The 23141-nt window shown below is 32.7% G+C and overlaps 1 protein-coding gene across 2 annotated transcripts in view; it reads right to left on the reverse strand.

Annotated features, from left to right (window-relative positions):
• Positions 1–23141, reverse strand: part of LOC126979707 (mushroom body large-type Kenyon cell-specific protein 1) — a 260963-nt gene that overhangs the window by 46061 nt on the left and 191761 nt on the right. For both annotated transcript variants that reach the window (XM_050829175.1, XM_050829176.1), the window contains one exon: positions 11323–11708. In XM_050829175.1, coding sequence (XP_050685132.1) covers positions 11323–11708 — 386 coding nt within the window. The remainder of the gene's footprint in view (positions 1–11322; positions 11709–23141) is intronic.

Here is a 23141-nt window from a genome sequence, read left to right on the forward strand (position 1 = left end):
TTCATTCTTTAATTTTAGAAAGATGAATTTATAATATTCATTTTAATAAATCAAAAACATACTAATCAAAATTCTTAAAAGTGCAAATATTGCGATTCATATTTACAGAATAGTAAAGAAAGGTTTTTATTTGATAACGTTCTCATTGAATAATATTCATTAGATTCAAATTTTTTATTTATTTTTATTTATAGCTTTATTTCCTTACATCTATACATTTAGATATTTACTTATAAATTGAATTTGTTAGTATGTGTTATTATTTCACTATTTTAAATAAAAAGTACCAATTTTGTTGGTACAATTAGTTATTATTTTCGACATAAGGACCGCCTTAAGCGGTAATTGCCTCCTCCATTGATTTCCACTTGTTTCTGTCTCTTGCAATTCTTGTCCACATCTTTCCTGCTGTTTCTACTATGTCATCGCTCCATCTCTTATTAGGCCTGCCTCGATTTCATTTCCTATTTATAGGGAGCCAGTTCGTTACTATTTTGGACCATCTTTCGTCTTTTGTTCTTTGTATATGTCCAGCCCATTTCCATTTTAAACGTAGAACAGATAAGGCTACATCTTTTGTTTTGGTTTTATTTCTTATTGTGACATTTTTAATTTTGTCTACTATTCTTAGCCCCATATAACTTCTCTCAATTCCTCTCTGACAAACTTTAATTTTTTTAATTAGATTCAAATGGGTGAGTGTTATTAATCAATAAATGCATGAAGAGTGAAAAGATATTTTGAATGATGAACACCATTATAATCCTGATGCGTAATTAGGAAATAAATAAAATCTAGATTGATTGATGAGGTAATATTGAGTATACTTTTCAATTAATAATGATTCCAGTCTTAGGTTTGGATAAAACATTTATAATCAATACATTATGAGAGCTATTAATTCAAAACCGAAAGCTTTTAAAAGGTAAGTACAATTTTATTAACAGTTCACTTTTTTATAACTTACCTCGATATGTCTGTAAAACCTGTTGAGATCCAATCTACGACGACTTAATAGGGTTATCTATAAGTGATTTTTTTTTATCACAATTAAGCCTAATTGTTATTATTTATAGAACTAGTTTTTATTGTCAAAACACATTTGAAGTTGATTAATAAAAAGCCGGCTTAATTGAAAACTTGAACATGGAATGGAAAGGTAATAATTTCGTACGAATTGCTTTATTAATCAGTATAAAAGTACTGGCGCTTATGTGGGTAAACACAATATTCATTTATTGCGCTATCATACACAAAAATGACAATTTATATAACCTATATAAAAAAATTTACACTCAGAACTATTACATTTATTTTACATTAAAAAGTTTATCTTTACATTTCTTCCATACTAAACTGTAAAAATATTGTATGGCTGAGATTCAATCCCTCGACTTCGCGGTGTTTCGGCTTCGCAATCTCAGTGGTCCTATAACCATATGATCATTATGTTGAAAAATCCGAACTCTAATATCGACTGTCTTACGAATATTCAATCAGGCCACGTGTCCTGACGCGAGTTTAACATTTTATACCCATCCCAAGAAAAGTGCTTAACGCCGCTAAAGAAGTTTCACTTCAAAAAATGGCTTGGTGTAATGTTCAAGGGGACAAAAATATTGTAGAGTAGTCTTAGAAAAGGTATAAATTACAGAAATAAAATTATTTGTTTTTATATATTATTTAAGAAATGATCACTTATATCAATTTGTGCCAAAGAAAAGACTAAGCCAATATTAATTTGCTCTGTTGTTCAAATGATAATAAGCTTAACGTAATTCCTGCCGCCGAATTCCACCTTCGTACGACACGCTACAAGTTAGGTTATCATCCCCACCATCTGGATGTGTGGCGGTCCTCCACAGTGCGGTTTTCAAGGAGCTTTCTTCCACGTACTACAAAGCTCTGGAATGCGCTTCCTTGTGCGGTGTTTCCGGGACGATACGACATGGGTACCTTCAAAAAAAGCGCGTACACCTTCCTTAAAGGCCGGCAACTCTCTTGTGAATCCTCTGGTGTTGCAAGAGAATGTGGGCGGCGGTGATCACTTAACACCAGGTGACCGGTACCCTCGTTTGTCCTCCTATTCCATAAAAAAAAATAGGTTTAGGTTTAAAGAGTTTATTTCTCAAAAAGAACAAGAGTTCATTTACATGAGAACAATGATTCTATATAAATATAAAAGAAAACATAAATTTTATAGTTTTATAGTTACGGTGACTTTAAAGTTAAACAATAATAAATTAAAAAGACGCTATAATTAAGCAAATTAAATGGAGCAAGAGGAAATAATTTGGTCTATTTTCATATTATGTATTGTATTTTTTGTACAGATGCCTCAATTACATCAGAAAAATTGCAACATATATCATGAAAAGGCTTTAGGGCATAATTTCGAAGTCTAACTCCGAACGTAACATGGAAACCAATTATGCAAGGCTTGAGTCATACAACAATATCATGCTGGTATGTTTCAAGAATGGCTGATGTTGCTGTCACAGACTAATCTCGGAAAACGTCACAATGAAAAATGAAATGTCAGACGGAAATTGAGCAACTTTTTGTAATAGTCATTTCATCAGTGTGCTCACGCCTTTATGTTGGTTTTATTTTATGGCTGTCGGTTGCCTTGACACCCACATAACTTAACAAAATAATTAGTAAATATTATTTTCTCGTTTTTTATAATATAACCTAAAATCTGCACTTAAAAATTTCACGTACTAATTACGTAATAGTTGAATTGGAACTACAAAAAGCAGGGGTATCTCGTTAGAGACATTAGGACATGTAATTGAAAATATATTTAATTAACTAGTTCACAAGTTTAATAAGTATATTTTATAATGTTTAAGAACCTGGCATACCTATTCCCTGATCTAAAATCTAGCAAACTATTTTGCCTTTGTTTGAAACGGGCGATAAAACAACCCTTCAAATTACTGGCCTATATCTATTTTATCTTGCATCACCAAACTATACAAAAAAAAATTGTAGTCCAATTACAATGATAAACTAAGACTTAAAAGTCAATACGGTTTCATAGCGGTTTAAAGGTTATTTATGAATTTAATAGGAGTATTTTGTGACCTATCAAAGGCGTTTCTCTTTGTCATTCATGCTAACCTTTAAAAATATCAATCGCTATGGTATTTTAGATAAAGCTTTGAATCTTAGAAAATCATACATTGAAAGTAGAAAACAATCAGTTAATGTTATTGGAGTTACAACCATCTGGGGCAAAAGTGCGAATAGGTGTACCACAGGGTACAATTTTAGGTCCCTTATTATTCAAATTTATTATAAGGTCAAAAAATTATTTAAAAGTTATTAATTGTTTTATTTGCTGACAATTTTTTTATTTTTTTTAAGTACCTACCTAGAATAAACATGATTTAAACGTTACCAATAACATTCTTCTACATTTTTCATTGGTGATATTAATACATTGATACATAAAATATCGCTTCTCGAAATGTAACTCCACTACGTTACTTGGAATATCAACATCATACTGAAAACTGCCATGAAGTCACCATATTCACGCTTTAGCTAAAAGACTTTAGTTCAGCTACCTTCGCAGTCAGGAAAATCACACAGACATCAACGAAACGCCTCTCGCTTATTATAGTTATTTCCTCAGTATTGCATTTTGTATTGAACACATATTTATTTTGCAAAAAAGAGCGATACGTATAATATACGGCATGTTACCCAGGGAATTTTGACAACACATAAAAGAATTATACATTTTGACTGTTGCTTCACAATACAGTATTAAATTTTTTTTTCTGCACATAAAAACAAAAACTATTAAAACAGAGTTGCATTTAAATAGTTTTAAAAGTCATGTTTACCAAATTTACTATTATTAGGTACTTGTATTACAATAATTGATTGCACAAGTGATTAAACACTTTCGTTAGGTGAATAATAGATAATACCATTAATAGGTTAGCGTACACTTCTTATACACATATTATATTACCTTTTAATGTATTATTTAATATTAAAGCTTTTATGAGTGTATTCCAATTGATATTTTGTTATAAACCATATAAATTTTTTGATAAAAGTAGTTGGCTGTGTCGCGGACATTGTTTTCAAGAGCCTATTTATTATATTTCATTTTGAACACTCCTAGATCCTTCAGATTTTATATTTTTATGTTGATCGCCACATTTTCCATTCTCCGTATCAGGAAATAAATTAAAACAAGTTTCAGTAACTGCTTCGTCAGGGATAGTATTATTTAGCGTTAGAAAGTAATTCTCGTTAATATTTTCAAAGAGCGCTAAATATATATATCCCTAGCTGCTCTACTGATGCGGTCGCTCGTGCGCTCGGTCTCATTTTTTGTTTGGTATTTTATTTAAATCATTAGATTAATAATTATGTATTATGTATATATTATTAATTATTCATTGGTATTTTATTTATATCATTAGATTAATTATAAGAAGCCCCTTCCACATATATTCGATCTTTATACTTTGATTTGAGTAGTACAGTAGATCCTCATAGTATTAGTTGTATATTTTTTAATTCCTGTGATATGTCCATGTAATAACGAGCTAGGTTTTTCAAGTCAAAATAAAAGTTCTATTTTATTTTGCTTCCATCAGGTTGAAAAATTCACAGAAATTATTAAACGTAGCACTTTTTTTGATACCTTAACTATCGTGTGTCATAGTTAAACTTTGACTGTGGATAATAGATAGTTAAATAGCTACAACACCAAACTGTATACCTATCCATAATTTCTTTTCACTTGGATTGGTTGCTAACAGCCTAGCGAAACTCTCTAAGAAAAAAGCGATTCACTCGATATGTATGAAACTTGCAGTCATTGAAAGATTGACAGATGACGGCTATAATCCTATAAAAAAAGGAGATCCAATTCATTTTAAGCAACTGTTCGCTTTCAAACTTAGCCGGATTATACTTCCTGGTCAATCGCGATACTGTAATTACTACTTACCACTATTTCAAACGTATGTCAAATGACTGCACGTTTCATACTAAACTAAATTTAATTTTTTTCTTAGACAGTCCCGCCTCTTATTACGTAGTATTTACATCCTCTTTTGTTACTTCTATTAAAGTACATTTAAAGACGTAGGTGAAAATGTACACAAAAGTGAATTGGCAAAGGGCCAATGGAATCTAACAAACAATTAGCCTAATTAAACATTTAATTATTAGTCATCTAATGCTTTTTACGGGTTGGTCACTTTTGAATTTTTTCCTGTTTCGCCCCGGGTTTTTGTCCCACATTCCTGTTTCGTCCCACTTTTTAAAATGTTATTTTTGTACCGCCAAAAAAAAGTGTAAATTACAATAATATTCTAGATATATATAAGAGCAATAGTTTACCCAAGACCGAACGATGGCATGAAAGGTGTTCATTAACCTATTACAGGATATTATGTTTTGGAAGATTGCGGCACAGGTGTCTTAGGTTGTCTCAAAAGTGTAACGATAAAACTTGGCACAAAAATATCATAAACGGACCAAGTACATAGTAAAATTATTTTGATTCCGAAGTCCATGCATCAAGATGAAGGTGGAGAAAGCGATAGATAAAAGTTAGGATTTTAAGCCATAAACTTGCTTGTTTAGCGGGCACACGTTGTACGTAAATTGATTTCTGGTATTGAGTACTAACTTGTTGAGTTCATTAATAAAACTTATCGTCAAAAATATGATTTTTAAAATATTTTGTATGCTGTCCGTACAAAACATGTTGTAAAACACATAAATTACTACCCGGGGTGAATAAAAAACAAAAAGTGGGGCAAAACAAGAATAAAATAATAAATTATTCATTATTCTTATTTTCGAGACGAAACAGGATAAAATCTGGGGCGAAACAAGATTTTTTTGTGTGGGGCGAAACTTTGCGGGGCGAAACAGGAACAATTCCACTTTTGCCTTAAAGAAAATTATATTTTATTTACATAATGTTTAGATTGTTATTTAGTAAAAAACGCTCAATTCAATACCTATCTTTATGAACAAGCCCCAAATTTACGTCGAAAATAATTTGATTAGCCGTTATTGGTACAAAATAATAAAATCTCGGGGCACAGCTATTTCATACAAATCTTACCAAATGAATATCTAATCAACATTCAACATTGAGTGCTTAATATGACAGTTATAATAATAACATGCACTTATATAAGACTTGACCTTTTAATGAAACAACAATAGCGATTTGACGATAGCGTTTGTAGGTACAATAATTTAACACGAGTATCTAAATACCAAGGTTATTATTTATCTGAATCATACGTTTACTCATCCGTGGTTATGCTGCAAAGCTGTATCACTAAAGAATCACCTATTATTTATCAAAGTTTAAAGTCAAAATCATTGTTATTATTTATTGAATGTTGCACATTGGTAATTCTTCCATAGTGTATGCTGTAACTGAAATTTTGAATTCTTCATCAACTCAGGTATGGTATAGAGTTCGATTGGCTAGATTAGCCGATCCTTCAATGTTCCTATTGGGCCTAATGGTAATTTAACATCAACATTAATACCGAAATATTGGAGATTCCTCCGGTTTTACCACCTCTCTGTTCAACAAAACACTCACATCTATATTTTTAACAAATGGAGCTGTAAACTTTATATTCGTTTACTTGATATATTTTAACAATAAATTATTGGCGCTAAAACAGGATACGATGTCAGATATAACATTGCTTACTTCATTATACGTAGCTTGGTTTATTTTTACTGTAAATATGAGTGAAGTGTCATCCACTAAACTAAACAATACTACCGGAACCTAAAAGGAACGGTCCAAGGATAGAACCTTGTGGTACTCCCATATTGAGAGGAATCCCAGGAGATCTCTTGCCATTCACAAAGTAGTAAGTGACACGTTCTGCCCATTAAAATGCAGTGCTGCTCAGTATTAATGAAAAAATGAAATGACAAAAAGCTTTGAACATAAAATATATAAAAAAAAAATCAATATATACCATTAGGTGCGTTTTGATTATGATTGAACAATCACACGAAAGAAAAGTTAAGCCTAAAATAAAAAAAAATACGGCAAAGAGAAAGAAATTTTACCAAATACGAACAATGATAAGACTAATTTTCTTTTATGATTATTGGAATCAGACGAGCAGGGGATTATTTGATGGCAGTATAATAATACGCAGTTCAAGGTTCATTTTAAATTCGAATGCTTACTGAAGAGATTCAGAAGCTAAGCACTACTCGCACACAACATGCAAGCGATACTTCACAGACCACACCAGAGATTTAAGAACGGCGAAAAAATGAAAGAGATAAAAATTAATAAACTTGTGCAACTTTGACAGCTTCAAGCTGTGAATTATTACACAAGGATTCCATTTAAACGTCCGTAACGTATTTCTTAACATCTGATATTGCAGAGGTCCATAAGCGGCTGGTTATCACTTTCTACTAGATAAGCACTTCCTCGATGGGTCATCGGGCAAGTGCTAAAAGAAAAAGAAAACAAACTAGCCTCCAGTTCAACTATTACTAAATGAACAAACTCAAGCATAAACTCTTTTACAACAGAGGATTACAAAAGCGTCGTATTGGCTAGGCCGGTGTTAGGAAGTTCATCCTTAAGCTAAGAAAGTGTTAGGTGATGAAGTTAAAGATACCGAAGAAATTTACGTACTCGAAAACAGCACTGTGGAAGAACTAGCGGATGATCTAAGATAAAGTTTTATACTGTAATTCAGGAATGTGTACTCCAACACTAATAGAATACGCTAAAATACTCCTTTTATCAACTGAGTGTGAGGACCCATATCCGGAGACCCATACTCATTAAAATAACACAAAAATACTTTCTATTTACTGAATTAAAATATATTGGTTGTTGGTACTGCAAGCCATAAAAATCAAGCGTTTCTGAGCAGTCAGGTCTGTTCTGTTTTTCATATGTAATCTCTATTTTTTCTCTCTGAAATCAGACATGCTGTAGTTCCTCCAGAAACAATTGGCAACCCTAGGAGGAACGTCACAAATCTAACTAGTCTGGCCAGAAATATTATATGTAACATAAACTTCTATTATTTTATTCATATTTGCAACGCGTTTGTAACTTTCCCGCCATTAAACATATTTCTTTCAAGGTTGGAATTAAATCAAAATAATGGAATGGTGTGTTAGAGAAAACAGAGTTCTGACGCACACAGACACAAGGCACGAAATACACAAGCTTGGCTAGAAGTCAAGATTTCAGACTTAATAAGAGCAGAAGACTGGCTCTCCTCTAATACAGATCTGAATCCCATGGTCTATAAATTATGGTACAATTAGAAAACATATCTTGTTCTAAACGATGCGCCGAAATCGAGTCTCTGGAGATGGGTTGATGGACACAGATAACATTGGTAGATGTTAGAGGAGGTGCAGTGTAGTGAGAAAACTATGATCAAGTAAAACTGAAACTGCGGAAAGTCTTAAGCGAAGCTTAATGGACGCAGGAAACTCAACGGGCTTCTTTTTTCATAAAAAATATGGTTACAAATTACAATATAATATCGTATAATAAAAATTATAGTAATCAAATAGCCTGAGGGTGTTCGCTCCATTCCAAGTCTGTGGTATCATTAACAAAATAATTTATGACATAATAACCTTTACCACACAAACGTTTATATTACATTTTCTGGGATCATGCTGTAAACGCATGTACATCGATGGTTATCGGCACAAAAACTCATTACACAGTTATCCAGGCGTCTCACCGATTTGACAGGTGACCCAAGGTCTGGTAGGTACCTCTGTCAGAGGAAACGTTTAGCCATGCAGAGAGGTATAGTTGGCAGCATCATGGACCTTACCTGCCGACCGCGATTCATTCACGATATATACTGCTTGTAATAAATTCATTTAAATAAATTATTACAGTTTTATTTTAATACGAGCTGACCCGGCAAACGTTGTTTTGCCATATAAATTATTTTTAGAGTTAGACCGTTTCGTGGACATTGCAGCTTTACTTTATTTTTCTAAAATAAAAGAATTTTACTAAAACATAATAAATAGAACAAATGAAAGTAGCCTAAGTTACTCCTTATTACATCAGCTACCTGCCAATAAATGTCCCGTCAAAATCGGTCCAGCCATTTCAGAGATTAGCCTGAATAAACAGACAGTCAGACAGACCAAAACTGTAAAAAAATTTATTTTGGTGTATGTATCGTATATATATTCATATACATGTAGTAAAAAACGGTTATTTCAATATTACAAACAGACACTCCAATTTTATTTATATGTATAGATATAGATTATATTTATAAATAGAGTGCTAGCTATAAAGTCATGTGTAAATAAGAAAATGTAACAGTAAAATTTATCTTTTTTTTGTACTTGATTGATTGACAAGACTTGACTTACACAAATAAAATTTGAAAAACAAAATTTTATGAATGATGCGGGATTCGAACCCATGACCTCCGGCGTTCCGTGCCGGTGCTCTTTTGGTCTTGACTTTTAGGTCTATATTTCACAGAGACACCACTGCGGCACAGTAGATTTATGTATGTGTCTACTGTGACTGTGGCGCAATCAGTCGCCGCTAACAACAAAATATATTATACAGCTCTATATGGAGTTACTCATCTGGTGTCCATTTGGTTGCGCAGCCAATTTGGTGGCGCGACCAGGTCGGACGCGTCATGACTCAGGTGTCTGGATAGTGTCTAGAAAGGTAGCTTACGGAATCCCGGTGAAATATACCCTTACAAGTCAAATGTACTAATGGGGATTAATTAATGAGGATTTTGGCTGGTGATACTAAATCTGGGGCACATCCAACCAACTCATTAAATATGCATTGGGTTTGAGATGTCTTGAAACTTTGATCTGCAGTTTTTAATGATCTTATAACATCCTCAGCCTCATACAGCTGGGATTTTAGTTTCACTATCAGATCCAAGGTTTCCTCATATTCACTTCTATACTGCTCAAACCCACTGCCATTGCGAGCAAGTTTTGATTTTCCTCTAATAACTTTGACTTTTCTATGTGCAATTGACATAGATCAGTTTTTAAATTTTTACTTTTATTTATAATGTCTATTACCTCGACTTCGCTGTCGTCCCTTTCATTTAGAAGCTGTTCGTACTGACCCTTGTACTTTTTTAGCTTAAAAAGTGTTAGCTGTTCTTCGGTTTGGCGGGCTTTGTTTCCTCGGGTCATCATTTTGCTGACGTATCACGTGAGGTGTGAAAAACTAAAGTTATAAAACTTAATAATAAACAATAACACTGTTGTTTATTAGATTCTAATAATATAATTAACTGATTTAACAATAATTTTTATTAAAATTAATTGGGAGAATTTCAATTTTTTAACTATGCCTTAGGGTTGCCACAGATTAGCAAAAATGAAATGTAGTCGTATTTTACTACAATCTACTAACAATAGAGTTTAAGAAAAGCACATAGGGACAACAATATATTCACCTTAAACCTTTTGTTATAATAAAAACATATTATTCGCATTTCTGTCAGCTCCCCAGCTATTGTTTCGAAATTATACGTGCAGTTAACTACCGTTGCCCCGCGGCTTCGCTTGAAGAGTTTATCCAATGAAAACATTTAGACAATACAATGTTTAGAAACGTGAAATAGAAAAATGGGGAGAAAGAATATTGTGTGTCTCGTATTCTTACGATGGTGTTTTGTTTAGGTAGACGCAAATGAAACCGCAAACTTGGCATTTGTCGGGTAGTTCTAGAAATAATTTGCAAATATTTTGTTCCGTCGCAGATTTAGGAAGGATAATAGTGTATCATTCCTGATCCAGCATTTGCCCGGGATTTTGTAATAATTTGTTTGAATTTGCCTCCTACGTATAGTTTAAGGCGTTTACTCTGAGTAATTGCGATTCCATTACTAAGATGTATTAAAGCCCTCGACTTTGTTAACAACCCTGCTTCATTTTCCAGAAATACATAGCCTTATCTATACTACAACATAGCAATATGGACGCGAAAGCCCCATTTAATTGAGCCATTTAAACAGAAATGTTAAAAACGTATTCTGGAACTGCTGTGGTAATAGATCCATTGTGATACTGGAAACAGAAACTTATATTTTAAATGTGAAGATATATCGATAGCTACAGAAGAACTCTCCACGAAATAGCCTAACGAAATATTAAAATTTCGCTCCAAATATTCGCCGCTGACTCGAAACTGGGTCAAACAAATTAATTGGATATCGAATACGATAATTACTCGTATCTATCAGTATTTACACGCGGGCTCGTTGCCAAAAATCCTTATCACAGGGCGTTACTTACCGTCGCGCCGCCCGCTACGCTCTCGGCCCCCTCTCCCCCCGCGGCCCGCTCCCCCCGCCCTGGCTCTGCGCCGTCGACACAGAAGTAGCATTTGTCCGCCGGCTTCCAGTCCGTCGGCTCGTCGTGGTTGTCAACCTTTGGCGTGGTCGCCGGCCGCTTAATCAAACTCTCCAGTATGGAATCCTTCCTTCTCTCTCCGTCTGCTTCTCTCTCGGACTCGTTGATCTGCTCGATGGTTTTTATCTTGAGCGCGGGAGGGTGGTCTGTGGTATGCATGGAGTCTTCGTCGCTTGACGCTTCGCCCTCGCTTCGTTTTGGTATCAATGCGTCTTGGTACAATTTCCATTTTCTTCGACCCATCAACTCCTCCGCCACCCGTTCTAGACCTGCAATAGGTATTTATTTGTTAGTTATAAAACAACATTATAATTAGGATTGCTATTAAAAATTTATCCAATGGATTCGCCCAAGACTAATTATCTACCTATACATCATAGCTCTTACACTAAACGATAATATAACGTTATATTTCATATTTTAGGAAAGATAAAATAACTGATTCCAATGGGGTAGTGAATTACAGTTCTATACAGTAAGTACTCCGAATTAAACAAAAAGTCGATAGGTACGCTGCGCAACAAAACTGATGAAATAGGCGATAGTGATCACCAACCATCAAGTAAGCCCGTGAATATCCACTTATGGCTGATATAAAAATGTTTCAAAATCTCAAAATATAAGTTAATCTGATATATTCAGATACAGGTGAATAAAATCAAAAAGAAAGAAAACCCCGAAAGATTTATAAATTATTCCTGATTATTATCTCCACCAGATCAGCTTTCAAGCAGAAAAAATAGTATTAAATCAGTGTATTCAGATATACACATATACAAACAACTCAACAACTCGAACATATAGCACATATTTTGTTTCAAAATTCTAAATGGCCACCAAAATATAAAAACAAAACTAAAATCTCGAGGTATTTTTAGTCTCCCAATACATTAAATTACAACAAACAATCATTTCAAAATCCAACTACAATGTCCATTGACATAAAAATCGCCAAAACAAACCAAATCTGCAAATGGTCACAAATTAACCAAAATATATATCTGCTTATAAACTAATAAACAAATTAACCCCTTTGCGGCATGCATTCAAATTCAAATTTTTTATTCAAAATAAGTTTTAAATCACCTATTGAACGTTAAAACCTAACACCCATTTGAAAAATTATGCCTCAGACGTGAGAAGAACAGGTGCAAGAAACTGAGTGGACTAAATTAAAAAGCTATTATCAATAGTAATAAAAGTCTCCATCAAAAATGAATATCTTATTCAATTCAAACATAACCGATCTGCAGTAAACATATAAACTAGAACATGCCAGTAAACCAGCAACTCTCACGACATAAATGTCAACGAACCCCGCGTTGTTTTCGTTGTCCGTAATCGAATATTAATTATCTGTATTTATTGGTGATAATTTCCATCCGAATGACAGAACCGGTAACTGTGGCTGTGTGTGTGAGATAGTGAGGCTACTTGAACACTGCGCGATGGTCAAGGCTCGAGTTACGATAAGTTTTTCTCAATATCGATGTCAAGGGAATTAGTTATTTGTTATTTTAAGCATATTTCCTTACGTTAGCCCCTACTTAAATTTACTTGTAATTTACATGAATGGAATACAAATGATTAAGTTTAAAATCAAGTTTATACTCTGAAAACAGCACCAAACGCTGAATTTTACATAAATGATAAAATTAAGCTTAATTATTTGCATTTACATGAACTACATTTATGACTATTTTTCTAAATATACGGCCATTTTGAAGTTTGTGAAAATTAATAAAATCGTGTTAAAAAGTGACTAATAATAATGGTAATTTTAGAAATGACTTTCCGATACTTTCATAGATAATAACTAATAAATCTCACAACCTTGTTTACTAACGCAAATGCTGTGAAGGGTGGACAGCACCTTTCTATATTATATGAAGGTATATATGAGCACAAGCAAAAAAAAAAATTCTAAAGAATCAAAGCATGCGAAGAGATTTTCACCCAAAGCAGAATTAAATAATATATAGAAATCGTATCATTAGTACTTTAATAATTTCATTAAAACTTGTCTATATCACTATGAAGTCAGATACAACCGTTGAACTTCAAGAAAACAAAAAATAAAACCCACAATAGGATTTTCATGAAATTGAAGAATAACCTTGCTCATATCAAAACTGTTCAGAATAATAATTAACTATAATGGTTACTAAATTAATTTAATTTTGAAGTTATACTTCTTTAGGCCCGTTATGAAAAATATATGAGAGTGAAATTTTAAGATGCGCGCGCTGTAACACAAAAGTAACAGGGTGAAGTTGGTTCCTAAAATTTTCTGACGTTTGCGACATTCGTTTTTTTTTTGGTTTCTACGTACTTTATTAGGACAGGCAAAGGGTTCAAGCTCATACAGCCGTATTCGTTATTTAATAATTAATTGTGAAAGCCATCATTGCAAGATTTATACAATATTGTTCTTTCTACAACAACGTAGAATAGTAGGAGGAATAAATATTTTTAAGGATTTTAAGTTTGTTACGCCAAAGAATTAGTATAACTTCTTGCGTGAATACATTAGTAAACACACACTTTTTGTCAATCAGCATGTACCTACTTATAATTATTGTATTTCATAATGTTATTGCCTATTTATTAAAATATAATAATTTTTCACTCCACTATCATAATTGCTTTGAAACACCTTGAATTACATAAGGTTTGTTGAGCATAACGTAATCACAAAGCAGGTGATATGTTGATTACAGATCATTTACACTAACATTTTCTACTCAACGTTTAATGTCAGCGCCATCTATTTTCGTTTAGAGGGACTAGAATTTTGCGCAGCTGCTTTTAATGAATAGGTTTATTAACCCTGATATGGTTATGTGTAAGTATTACTGCAATATTCAAAGGCATTGTTGATAAGTTAAGTTTATTTATTATTTTATTTGCGCTGGTTTTATTTATAAAATAAACTTAACAGGTCTTTAAGTATATTTATCATTATATTTATTATGAATATTATTATTATGACCAGTTATCACCATAAACAGTTAACCACTAATCTAACATAAGAAAATTATATTATACTAGCTGACTCGGCAAACGTTGCATTGCCAATAATTAAGGTAATAAAAAAAAACGATTATTAAAATTTTTGGGATTTAAAAATAGATGAAGACCGATTCTCAGACCTACCTGATATGCACACAAAATTTCATACAAATCGGTTTAGCCGTTTCGGAGGTGTTTGGTAACAATCATCGGAACACGAGTTTTAGGATTTTCTTTTTTAGGTTTAAAGTTAAGTAATCTGCGATCGGGGTTAGGATTTCACTTGTAACTGCCACAAAATAATGAAAATAGTTAACACTTTTATTCTAAATAGGATTTTAAAATTAATTTGTGAACATTAAAATCTACAACGATCGTAGCTCCTAATCCAAAAATTCTTGCAAAATCTGTTTCATTAATAATTCCTGAAACTATTGTGGTCTAGTTTCTAGAGCCACCCACTGGGTTCTACATAATATTTCATCAAAATCAGCAAAGCCATTCAGGAGGATTACAATGACAAACAAAAATTTCAAACGAACGTTTTTATACATTTCAATATAACACTGCTTCTTCTGTTCTTCTTCTTCTTATGACCAGCTAATTCACAGTAGATATAGTGAAATAGCACTACGATGGAACTATTAAATTTTATGATCCCAAAGTACAATTCAAGTTAAGAATATTCTAAGTGAACAAGTGAAGCGAGACACCCACTAGTAATGAACGCGGTGCCAACGACCTTCCATGGTGGTTAATAAAAAAATAATTACACATTACATTTGCCTGTGAAGTGTAAGGTAATCGGTGCAGCGATTTGAAAGCGAATATAATTCTGCATTTAACTGTACTTTCCTGTTGATGAATTGTGAGGTGCACGCAACATTTGGTACATAACTATCTTTTTTTTTAATAATCAAATATTTTAATTTTGTTTGATAAATGAATGTTGCCTATTAAAAACCAGATAAGATTTTTCTATTAGTATTACCTAAATAAAAAAGTCAAGTTTTTATTTGCATAAACGTGTTAAATTGATGTTACATAAATATTATAAAGTACATGTTTGCCACATTTATGACGTGCAAATATATAATTAATAATATACATTTAAAAATTTTAAAATACATTTCTAAATCATTAGTAACAATAATATCAATTTAAAAATTAAGTTATTATTATAGATTAGTAGCAGTATTATATGGTATATAGTCAAGTTTTTCGTTGAAAATATTCGTCTAATGAATATTTTCAACGAAAAACTAGCTAAACTAAAGCAGTTTTTATTAAGGTATATTTTCAATTTTAGAAAACAATGTAGATACCTAAGTATTTTTAATTTGGTATAAATATATATAATGATGTATTTGAAACAAAAATCACAGATACCTAATAAATGTTCTATTTCAAGGATTCAATAATTTCCAAATACAAACTCCAAACTATACACAATAAAAAAATTCCAAACTCTGGGTAGTGGTCTACTGGTCTCTGGCCTGATGAGAAAACTCATGGTCGCTCAGATAGCAAAGGGCTATGCTTTCCCTGCGAGATCGAATCCAAAATGAGGGGATAGGAGGAGAACCAAAGTCATCGACATAGCCCAAATAATTGCGAAACTGAAGTGGCAGTGGGCAGGGCACATAGTTCGACGGACTGACTACCGTTGGGATAGCAAAATCCTCGAATGGCAACCACGTACCGGACGACGCAGTGTTGGTAGGCCCCCCCCACAAGATGGACCGATGATCTGGTCAGAATCACCGGAATAGGTTGTTTTTATGGCGGCGCAGCACCGATGGTCGTGGAGATCTTTGGGGGAGGACTTTGTCCAGCAATGGGCGTCTTCTGGCTCATATGATGATGATGATACCTTTGTCTTGGGGTTCCGTAGTTCCGAGTGAAAAAATCCTGTACCATTAAAATATCACTCACAGTTCTACTTGTCTGTCCGCCTGTCATGGAAGATGTGGGTGACATCTAGTTTGAGGCCTATAATACAAGCAAGCAATTTTTTTTTAATTTTATTTGGTTTTTGGTTTATATTAATAAGAACTTTCAATTTTCAAATACAACGTGACATACACAAACAAATAAGAGTGCTATTCGCATTCAATACGGACGAAGTCGCGAGTAAAAGCTAGTTAGTCTGTAAATCATATATTCCTTATTTAAATCTGCCGGAAATATTAAAATTTACGCCATGTATGTTCAAGTAGGTACCTACAGCAAACTTTCACACGTGAACGCCAAAAGTCAAGGTGAACATGAGATTCGGGTCCCGGTGCCAAATGTCAGTAACGAGGAAATCAAATTTACACTTAAAGTTTATGCTTGCGGAAAGAAACATGGTCAAAATGAACATAGCTAGGCCCCGACACAAAATAACGTTATTTTTATGGTTTTTAAAATGTTAAAAACAGAAATAGTTTTAAATTACCAAACAAAAGCTCGAGCTATGTAGGATAGTTAGGAGATCGTTGAAATAAACTCTACCAGTGGGTGGCTCCGTTGCACAGGATGCCGGCTAGATTATGGGTACCACAACGGCGCCTATTTCTGCCGTGAAGCAGTAATGTGTAAGCATTACTGTGTTTTGCTCAGAAGGCCGCCGTAGCTTGTGAAATTACTGGGCAAATGAGACTAAACATCTTATGTCTCAAGGCGACGAACACAAATGTAGTGCCAGGATCAGGATTTTTCGAGTTTTTCAAGAATCCTGAGCACTGCACTGTACTGGGCAGCGCGTATCAATTACCATCAGCCGAACGTCCAGCTCATATTGACATTGCTTTGATGCCGCTTAACAGGATATAGATCATCTACTGGTTTTGCCGGATAGATAAACAGACAAAGCATACTATGAAGTATGGCTTCGATATCAAAGTATATTTTATTATATTAATAGCTTCCTATCTATCAACCCACAAGACGCCACATTAAATCTTATTAGGCGTGTTTGCTTTAAATGAATTTATGGTTTGAATGCGGAAAGAATTGCTTCAAACAGGCGACGAATACAATTTACGATTTTTCTTATATACATTTATAACGAAAAATATTTATTACATATTGTTTTTTTTTTTAAATAATACTGATGCCACTATAAATATTTCGTTTATGACCCCCGGGAGAAGAAAATTTAAAAGCGAATCTAATAATATATTGGTACAAAATATAATCTTGCAAATGTTGTCAAAGAGTAGTTGTCGTTTATTTGTGCATAATATTCTGTACATTATTTATAATGGATGTTAACATGATTGGAGCTATGGCGACCAAGATTATCGCAGAAAACCGATTTGTTATGATCATGACCTTGAATTACTTAGTATTTAAATCCATCAGTTTATACTTTTAAATGACAGAAACTTTTGAGTGTCAGTGACTCTTGTAATATTTGTAAGTGAATTATTAAAAAAAAAACTAAAGAGCATCTAAATCACTTGTTAACAAGTACCTTATAACGGCTATAGTGATGAATGTAGGCTATATATCTATTACCTATGCCTATCTCTTCTTTTGCCTGCGAAAGTAGTCTTTTGACGTAGACAATTGACTTTAAAACAAAGCTGCAATAAAACTCATAGTTATTTGATTGTCAAAATAACATAACAACATCGCACAAAGGACATCGCTGCGCGTGCGCTGAGTGCTGATTGGCTAAAATTGCGATTAGAACAGTGCGTCAAGGCCGCTGACTCAAGTTGTGTCGGTGTGTATGTATCTGCTTAAAGTGGTTTAGATCATACGCGGAAGCGATAGATTAATTGGTTAAGAATGTGATGTAACATTTTGTGTTGTTGCGTGGGATTTCATTTTTTAGTTATGGTTTACTGAATAACATTTTTTTGCAGAATTATAACAAATTTAGCGATTATATCTTTATTTTGCTAGTGCTTGTCTTATAAAGTCATAAAAGTCAATTGTTTTCTCATAACTTATTTAATTCGGATACTTTTTTTATATATTGGGTATCGGTTATAAGCGCGTGTGTGGTAAAATATTATTTCTTATGCAAATTTATATTAATCTTCAATTCAAATTCATAATATAGAAATTATATCGTTCGTACCTTCGTAAGACAGAGCAGCTACATATATAAGCAAAGTGTAGTTTTCACGTTTCGGTCATTATCTGTAAGTCTCCAGTACTCTAAAATATAATAGACTAACACTACAGTGCATTATTATTGTACCTAATAGGTGATGCTATCATTTTCAAATAAACTCCACTACATCGTTCATCGAATAAAATATAGTTATGTGTATAGGTGTTAAAATTATAAAATCTTACAAATTTTTATCTCAAGACTTACGTCTGATCATTTCTTTCATCCAGGAGCTGTATCTTTGATAACTAATAACTTCAATTTGAAACAATATTGTGTTAGGAATTTACACTAAAACATATTTAAGTCACCATTATTGCAGATATTGCAAATTTATGTAAACATATTTCCAGAAACAATTTCTCTTCAATTGGAATAAGTATGACAAATCTAGTTTTCATAAAAAACTAAATTCATTATAAAATTTTAATTTTAATTTCTAGAAAAGGAGCAAATAATTTAGAGGAAAAAAAACAAAGGTAAAGAAACAGATAAAATCAGGTCCAAAGGGACATTAATTAAATATTTAAGCATAGATGATATTCAATTATGTATTTTTTACAAAAGTTCACCACAGTAAACACAGTATAAATTTAAATTATACTATCATTAAAATCCAGCACATTATAAAAGCTGTTATTAAAATGGCGTTACGTAAAAAAACATTCAAACAAAAGACAATGAATTCTTCGACTGTTTGAAGGTGGCGTGTTTCGCGGGTCGTCTCTTCACTCGCAAGTGCCACTCGACTCGCACAAAGGATTAGCTCGTCTCGGCGAAACGTCATCTATTTAAATAATGAAACTTTCGACATTTAATACTTTGTTTAACTAATTATACTTTTATGTTTTTCTATTTCATGAGTAATAAACAGTGTTACAGGAAAAAATATTTTAGCAATACTTATGGAACTTCATTTTATTAAACTTAAATATTAGTCTCAAGAAGTTATTGGTTTAGGGCGCTGTAATATTGTCTAAGTATAATATTTGATGGATAATAATTGGAATTGTAGAGTAGTACACACTTAGAGAATCTGGAGTCGATTTATTTTATTTTAAATGAACTAATTTAAGGAATCCAACGATTTATTAAAATACGTTATAGCGAAAAAGAGGTAAGGAAATCTACACTTAAAAAAACCTAAACTAAGATAAGCTTACGTAACTAAGCAAAATATCATTAATATCCAATAAAAATTATCGTTACATAAACATACTTGATGAAACTAGATTTTTACAAAATTGAAACGTTTTTCATAAGGCTTTCTATTGATTCTTACATCTATTTTTGCTATTAGATGTAAAGTCGGATTTGTAAAAAAAAAATTGTTCTGAAAGTTGATCTTATCTCATCATCGATAACACTTTCAGAATAATTTTAAGCTGTCCGATTAGTTACTAACAATAAGCTAAGTCACCTCATTATTATTATCCGCTCATACTTTCTTCCTATATTTGATTTCAAACACGACAATACGGAGTTAAAAAAAAATTACTGATTACACAATATCTCTAGGTCAATAGAACAAGGGATTTAAAGTCGAGAGATGGTATAGCAGTTTTTTTTTGCGCTAACTGTAATGCAAATAAAATCCGCCGCAAAAAAAAATTAAATAATTAAAATGCAACCGCTCCTCGCTTACCTTGTACCACACGAAATGAATCAACACGGAAATGCCATTTTGTCCTTGTTTGGCACATCTCAAATATGCGCATAGAATTGCCGGCATTATTAGCGTTTAATTATCATTATTAAATAATGCCCTTGTGAGGTTCACGACTATTATGTTGTTATTTTTTAAGATTTATGGCAAGACTCCATTCCTTTAGTATGGGAACTTGTTAGATGCCTGTGTAATTGTTGCTAAATTATATAATATTTTATTGATTTTACAGTGATTTTTTTAATGTGGCTATAGTAAAATGATATACGCTGATAAAACTTGCCTTCAACATAGAAAGCAACAGTTTTATTTCAGAAGATAAAACCAAGCTTGTATGATAGCTGTTTTTTTTTTATTTCGGCACTGACCAGTGTAATATTGGCATTCAGCCATAATATTGTGTCAATTGTTAGGTATAGGCGACGTGCGAGCTCGTTGTAAAGAACGACTGGATGAGTTTTTAATCCACAGTGAACTCATTGTGAATATTTTATACATTTCGATACGAAGGTTTTAAGACATAATTGTATTTTATATGTATTATATTGTATTTTTGTATAGATAGATAATTTATGTATGTAATATGTAATATTGTAAGTTCTGACTGTCTTACATATCACACAATCAGTTTTCTAACCAGTTTTTGTTAGATAATATATATAATACTTAATCCATAATTATAATATACCTATAACATAAATACTTTATGATTTTTGAAGAGACTTCAACTGTCAAGTAGGTACATAGATAATATTATGACTATTATCTAATAAAGCAAAATATTATAACAAATACAATTAAATACTTAGTAAATCTAATCTCTGTGATCTTCTAGAAGTTTCTGTGCGAACGAGCGATGCGTCGAATCAAAGCCAAGGTTAGCCGGATGCAATGCGTCTTGCCGCCATTTTAGATCAGCTGTTCGGTCTTATCTCGCGGATAACGGTTCAACAGGTGTACACAACATACTTCAACTTTCGTTTAACTTTACATCTATGTTAATATAATCGTAATAAATAGTTTAAATTATAGTGAAATACAACAAATGGCACGTAAGCAGTCGAACTAGAATTTTGATATCTATATATACCTACCAATTTTTTGTTGTAATTCATAAGGTAGATAATTAAATTTATAATAAATATACATATTTTATAATTACAATTATGAAAAAATAACTCTGACCAATAACTCTGGTCAATAGCACTCCCAAATAAAATTTTAAAGTGCTTTCAAAGAAATTTTCACTTCAAAAATCTCTACTATACTTAATTAGTATAATTATCAGGACAATATGACATTACATATGAATGAAGTGAATTTTGTATGATCTATGTCAGTGACGTAGATAGTACTAAATTCACTATTACATAGCTTGGTACCTAATAAGGTTACCTTAATATGGTAATGCTTATAAATTTAATAAAATTCAAAATTAATTGGCATTCTTTTCTTTAGAGCCAGTTACAGTCAGAATAGGTACCTATCATTATTTTAGGTAAATTACGATTAAGTATTGTGCACTCATGTTACTGGCAATTGTTTTTTATGTAAAGGAGCATAAATGGGGATGTGTAAATAAACACTGCCCTTTTTAATTGAAATTTTATAAATATTCTGTATAATTTTCCTAAAAAAAGACAGATGTGCTTGTAAAGCCAACTAAAACATATACAAAACGAAAACTGAAAACAAAATTTTAAGAACGATGCGGGACTCGAACCCGCGTAGATGAAGCCACAACTTGAGAGTTGTACAAAGGATACAAAATTTTATAAATGATACGTAACTCAAACGGTTGCTTCAGTTGGAAAGATTATTTGCACGGAACGCGAGAGGTCGCGGGTTCGAGTCCCGCATCGTTTTCAGTTTTATTTGTGTAATTAATCCCAGAAGTGAGGGTTATCACTTTAATAACATAACAAATTGTTTACAAACATAATTATTATATGTAAACTCTATTACAAACTAAATAAAGAGTAAAGTAAAATTTATAGATATGACAATAGATGAGGAAGTGATTACAGCAACAATATGCACCAAATATGGAAATAATTAATCTTTGGATTAAAATGAATTAACATAGTTTTTTTAATACTTATGAATAAAGCGTTTTTCGTATTCAAATGTGCTTTTCTTAAATAGACTTCATTGTGTGTCTTCTACCGCATTTATCACGGGGAGTGTTCCGAAGAGCTGTTTAACCTGATTCCTGCCGCCAAATTCCACCTTCACACGACACGCCACAAATTAAGATATCATCCCCACCATCTGGATGTGTGGTGGTCCTCAACAGTGCGGTTTTCAAGGAACTTTATTCCTCGTACTACAAAGCTGTGGAATGAGCTTCCTTGTGCGGTGTTTCAGGGACGATACGACATGGGTATCTTCAAAAAAAGCGCGTACACCTTCCTTAAAGGCCGGCAACGCTCTTGTGATTCCTCTGGTGTTGCAGGAGAATGTGGGGGGCGGTGATCACTTAACACCAGGTGACCCGTACGCTCGTTTGTCCTCCCATTCCATACAAAAAAAATAGACCAACAATGCCGTAAATGGCGTCGAATAACAACGGTTGAGAAAATGTTCCCTTTATGTTAGATGATAACCCGCGTCCCGTTTTCATAACTTGATGCGCGACTAATAATATTTTACTACTATTTAAATATCGACTGCTGGGAAGATGGACAATATAATACCGATTCGGGAAATATGTAATGAGATATCATTTATTTTCATCCAGACAGGAATCGAACCCGCAATTATATGCAACTAACCGCAAAATGACGAAAATATAATTTGTTTGCATTTCATGTGCTAACAATACCCAACTCATATACCTACTAGTACAATGTAATTTTAATATTACAATACTAATCAATAAAAATAAATAAGACAAAAAAAATGTGTTGTATA

Source organism: Leptidea sinapis, chromosome 4, assembly GCF_905404315.1.
Source record: "Leptidea sinapis chromosome 4, ilLepSina1.1, whole genome shotgun sequence".
NCBI classification, from domain to species: Eukaryota; Metazoa; Arthropoda; class Insecta; order Lepidoptera; family Pieridae; genus Leptidea; species Leptidea sinapis.